Source organism: Mercurialis annua, linkage group LG7 (genome assembly GCF_937616625.2).
Source record: "Mercurialis annua linkage group LG7, ddMerAnnu1.2, whole genome shotgun sequence".
Classification (NCBI taxonomy): domain Eukaryota; kingdom Viridiplantae; phylum Streptophyta; class Magnoliopsida; order Malpighiales; family Euphorbiaceae; genus Mercurialis; species Mercurialis annua.
The window spans coordinates 3437186-3442091 of record NC_065576.1 but is presented as its reverse complement, the minus strand read 5'-3'; the positions used below and the strand labels follow the sequence as shown (position 1 = coordinate 3442091).

At 31.0% G+C, this 4906-nt stretch overlaps 1 protein-coding gene across 1 annotated transcript; it reads left to right on the top strand.

The window, feature by feature from the left end:
• Window positions 1-1105: 1105 nt before the first annotated feature.
• On the top strand, window positions 1106-4385 carry LOC126657800 (uncharacterized). The gene is made up of 6 exons (XM_050352579.2): window positions 1106-1617; window positions 1921-2153; window positions 2230-2488; window positions 3073-3252; window positions 3343-3498; window positions 3822-4385. Exons 1-6 carry the CDS (start codon window positions 1588-1590, stop codon window positions 3987-3989), a joined length of 1026 nt encoding a protein of 341 aa, XP_050208536.1. The 5' UTR covers window positions 1106-1587; the 3' UTR covers window positions 3990-4385.
• The last annotated feature ends 521 nt before the right edge of the window (window positions 4386-4906 follow it).

Below are 4906 nucleotides of genomic sequence, written 5' to 3'. Positions count from 1 at the left end.
TAAAAATTTAAGATATAGCAAATATTTCAACAATGATAAAATTATTTAAGACCACATATATATAGTTATTTTGTTATTTATTTGCAGTTTTATCTATCTTTTTTTTTTATGAAAAATGGTTTGTTTTTTATGAAAAATTTATCAACACAATTTTAAAATGTATTCTTCTTATGTGAGGAAAGCTATATAATTTTTATTTTTATTTATAAAATAATATGTTTTTTTTTTAACAAAGGCTAAATCTTTCATTGATGAAAATGAAAATTACATAGATGAATGGTTCTTCAACAAATTAAAAGAATTATTCTAAAATAATGATGAGAGCTGTTAATACAGTCATCGATTAGGGCTTTTTCAACCATCAAAATGTTACCCAAAACATACATGGTTCAAATTGAAAATACGATCTTGAAACGCTTGATTCTTGAAACTTCAAACTTTCCAAATCCCATCTTCAATATAGATCCATTAGTGATCTTCCAATTTTTAGATCTACAAAAACATAGATCTAAAGCTCGAACGGATCAAAGAGGAGTTAAAGACTTTATTCAATCAAAATAACATTCAAATAAACACCTTAGAAAAAAATTTATTGCAACAAAAAAAGTAGATCTGCGATTAATAATACTATGGGCGGAGAGAAAATGATTTTCCGGTTAACCGGAAAAATCATCATCTCCCACCCTTGAAGAAGATGAAGAAGAAAAGGAGTTTTTTGGTTTTAGAGAGAAGGGATTATTTAATAATACAAAATACCAAAAATTGAAAAAAAAGACTACATAAAATAATATGTGGATACTGCTATTCAAAAATTGCTAAATCACCTTGTTTAATTTTATATAATTTTTAATTTGTTATATACTTTTAATTGCCTTAAATTAATATAATCTTTTTTTGTTATTTTTTTAAATGATGAGCATAGAATTTTAAATTATAAGATGAAACTTTAATAAATATGCTCAAACATGGATTTGAGTAAAACAAAAATTCATTAAGAAAAAAAACAAAACATAATTAATGTAGTTAAAATTAAATTTGAATAAGCAAAAACATTACACAAAAGTCAAAGACTTCACTTGAATAGTGTTGTTCCAAATCCAATTCAATATTCTAACTTACGCCATCTCTCTCTCCGCTGAACCCGTAAACCCCAAAAATACTTAAAAAAAAATTAACACATAATCAAATATTTTGACAAAATCTAGAATACCAAATCCAACACCAACTCCTACTCCAAATTTAAGAAGTAGAAACAAGATTGAAAATCTCCTGTTTATACACACTCAAACAAAATCAAGTCTTGTTTTTAAATTATTTTACTATAAAAGTGTTTAATGAAGCGGGGTTTTCCACGGCTCAGCTTTCAATTTTCAAATCATCTAAATTAATTAAGCTTAACTTTACTCAGTTTATCTCTTCTATTTGGATTTTTTCTCCTCTCTAAAAGACAGAAATTTCTGCTCATGTCTGTAAGATTACAGTGCCTTAAATTTCTTTTAATGGGTTCGTAGCTTCATTTTATATAATACTCTCTCTATTTATTTTCTGGGTTCTTCTTCTTCTTCTTCACCTCTTTGAAGCTCAACAATGGCAGAATATATTTGTTTATTTAACAAGGTGATTGATTTTTCTTTTTTGTTTCCTTTTTTTTATGCTTTGTTCAGCTTTTTTTTTCTTCAAAGATCGAAGCTTTTTTGTGTATATTTATCTGGGTATGGAGTATCATTGCATGTTGGGATCTGGGTTTTAAAATTTGGTCTTAAATCCTCAATTTTTTTCACTTTCTCTTAAAAAGATCTTGACTTTTTTGCTTGTGTAATGTTATCCTGTGATTTTAGCTTTTATTTTAGTAATTTTTGTTTCTTAAAGTTTATTTGGTGCTTACATTGATGAAATATGTGATTTTTATATATTATACAGGAGGCAATAATCATAAAGGCTCCGAAAAAGTCTCCAATTTTGTTGAGGATGATAGTTTTAGTGATTGCTATGGTCTGTGGTGTGTACATTTGCTCAGTCTGTATGAAACAGATTAGCACCAATAGCAATATCAAAATTGAAGACATTCAAGTTATTGAAAGACCTTCCGAATACGAGCCGAAACAAATGCAGATTCCTGTTGTGCATTACCCTCATCCTGAAACTTTTAATAGGTAACTGAAGATTTTGTTGTTTGTTTTTTGAATTTTGGATTTCGGTGAGGTTTTCTGATGTTAATGTTTGTTTCAGGAGCGAATGTGGGCGGAATCCGGTGAGATACTTTGCGATTTTGTCTATGCAGAGATCGGGGAGTGGTTGGTTTGAGACATTGTTGAATAGTCATGTTAATGTTAGCTCGAACGGAGAAATATTTTCGGTTTTGGATAGGCGGAGGAATGTTTCGTCGATTATTAAGACTCTAGATAAAGTTTACAATTTGGATTGGTTTACTAGTGCTTCGAAGAACGAATGCTCGGGAGCAGTCGGCTTCAAGTGGATGCTTAATCAGGTATCTGAAATTTGTTTTTTTATTTTAATCTATATGATCATTTTGGTTGGAGTGTTGTCATTTGTTTGTACTCGATTCCGATTAGTTCACTATCAGCTGATACTAGGTGTCCACTACAGCTTTGTGAATTCAGTTTCTATCGTGGTATAACAAGATAAACTTTGTCCCTGAACGATTGAACGAGAATGTTGTATGTTCTTCTGCATAATTAACATTGAACAAGAGTGTTTTATCTTTCTCATATTAATTAATTGAGAAGAGGTTATTTTTATTACATATCTTGGATTGTTATAAAAGCAGAACATATGAATAGCTGAATATGTTTGCAAATATTCGTTTCCCGTCTATTTTGTTTTTCCGACTTTGTATTGAGTTTTTTGAACTATATGGAGGGAAGAGAAATTGGAAAGGTGCATTAGGAAAGCTTGAGCATCATTCTCCAGTATATGGAAGGTTTATTAGTTAGAGAGTACTGTTTGTAGTCTGTTAAAACTTAAAATTGTTAGAAGGATGGTCCTGCCGATTTCTTAATACATGAGTAATAGTGAAAAATGCTAATTAGTTGGCTATTGCGGGTTATGCAGGGATTAATGGAGCACCATGAAGCAATTGTAGACTACTTCAACAGCAAGGGCGTATCTGCAATATTTTTGTTCCGTAGAAACCTGTTGCGCCGAATGGTTTCAGTTCATGCAAATTCATATGATCGGCATGCTAAGTTATTGAATGGAACTCACAAGTCTCATGTTCATTCAGTAGAAGAGGTCAGTGTCTCATTTCGTCTCTTTGACTTTCTCTTACTCTATTTTCATTAATATGCATGATATTGAAATTTCGGTTGTAATTTTGTCTAGGCTGAGACACTTGCAAGATACAAGCCTACGATAGATTCCTCGTTGCTGATATCTGATTTAAAGAATTCAGAAATATCAGCTGCCCGGGCTTTAGAGTACTTCAATAACACTAGGCACATCATTTTGTACTATGAGGATCTCGTTAAAAACCACACAGTAAGTTTACTATGACAACCTCTCTTAAATTCTTAATACAATATTTCTAATTGTTAAGCACCTATACATTAAACTCATCTTCTACATTGTGAGTATGCATACGTGTTATCTCGGGTGGTTCTAGCATTTAAGATCCCTTTCCAAAAATTGATTCTTGGAATTCAACTCAGTTTAAATCTTTTACAAGGTTTTTGAAGATCTATTTTTTATAGCATTTACTTCTTCATGCGATTTTGCCAAGTCTGATTTTTTTGTAAAATTTATCTACTATATGGATTTTAAGACTTTTTAGCTAACAATATTAATATTAATATTTATTGCAGAAACTCGAGGATGTTCAAGAATTTCTGAGGCTTCCGCTGATGGAGTTAACTAGCCGTCAGGTCAAAATACATAAAGGTCCATTGTCTGACCATGTTATGAATTGGGAAGATGTTAACAAGACCCTAACTGGAACTGCGTACGAGACTTTCCTCCAAGCTGACTACTGAATAGCAATTCCACTAACTTGCTGAACGGAACGGTGCGTGTGAATACAGTTTTAACTAATTTGTCACAAGTGATGCTGGGGACACAATGAACTTAAGCCCGCAAACTGGGTGCAAGTTCGAGTCTTACGAGTAGCAACTCAATGTAAAATTCCGAGAGGACAGGGATATGCTTCCTCTCGGAGCTGTATTTGGTCTAACCATAACTAGGTAATGACCAAGCTGACGAGATGTTTCTCATACATAACTTTTGACAGTAGAGTTAGTGTGCATGTCTTGTTTGTGTGCTCAACTTTCCATTGAGCTGCAATCTCGAGTTTTTGATTGATCATATGGACATCGTGTATATTTCGGGTTATTATTCCACGCAAATGTGTGAAAGTATTTCATTGCATCTAACTATGTTTCATGACATTTTAGCCTTCAGCTATGTTTCACCCAAACTTATCAAATTTTACATTATTGGTATTTTATTTTTTTTTTCTTCTAAAAAATGCTTTTTAAACTCCGAGATTTTATACTTATAATATATTTTTATAAAAGATATTGTTTTGCTGCATTTTGTTTCGTTGCAATAGTCTCCAGGCATTATATTCAAGGATTAAATCATTTTAAGGTCCCTTAATTTTACGGATTTTGTTTATATGGTCACTGAACTTTCATTTAGTCTTATTTGGTCTCTTAATTTTATGTTTTTTGTTTATTCGGTCCTTGAACTTTCATTTGGTATTATCTGGTTTCTTAATTTTATATATTTTTTTTTATATGATACCTCAATTTTATATTTATTTTTTATGTCTCTTAATTTTATATTTTTGAGGAACTGAGGAAGCGAAAAATAATTTTTTAGGACAGATAAGATCAAATGGAAATTTATGGATCAGATAAATAAAATTAAAATTAAAGGACTAAATAACGCC

Excerpts from the sequence above, each read along its gene's own strand:
- LOC126657800 (XM_050352579.2), top strand. The coding sequence starts at position 1,588 with ATGGCAGAATATATTTGTTTATTTAACAAG. Across the intron at positions 2,154-2,229 it reads CATCCTGAAACTTTTAATAG|GAGCGAATGTGGGCGGAATC; the intron begins GTAACTGAAGAT and ends TGTTTGTTTCAG. Across the intron at positions 2,489-3,072 it reads TCAAGTGGATGCTTAATCAG|GGATTAATGGAGCACCATGA; the intron begins GTATCTGAAATT and ends CGGGTTATGCAG.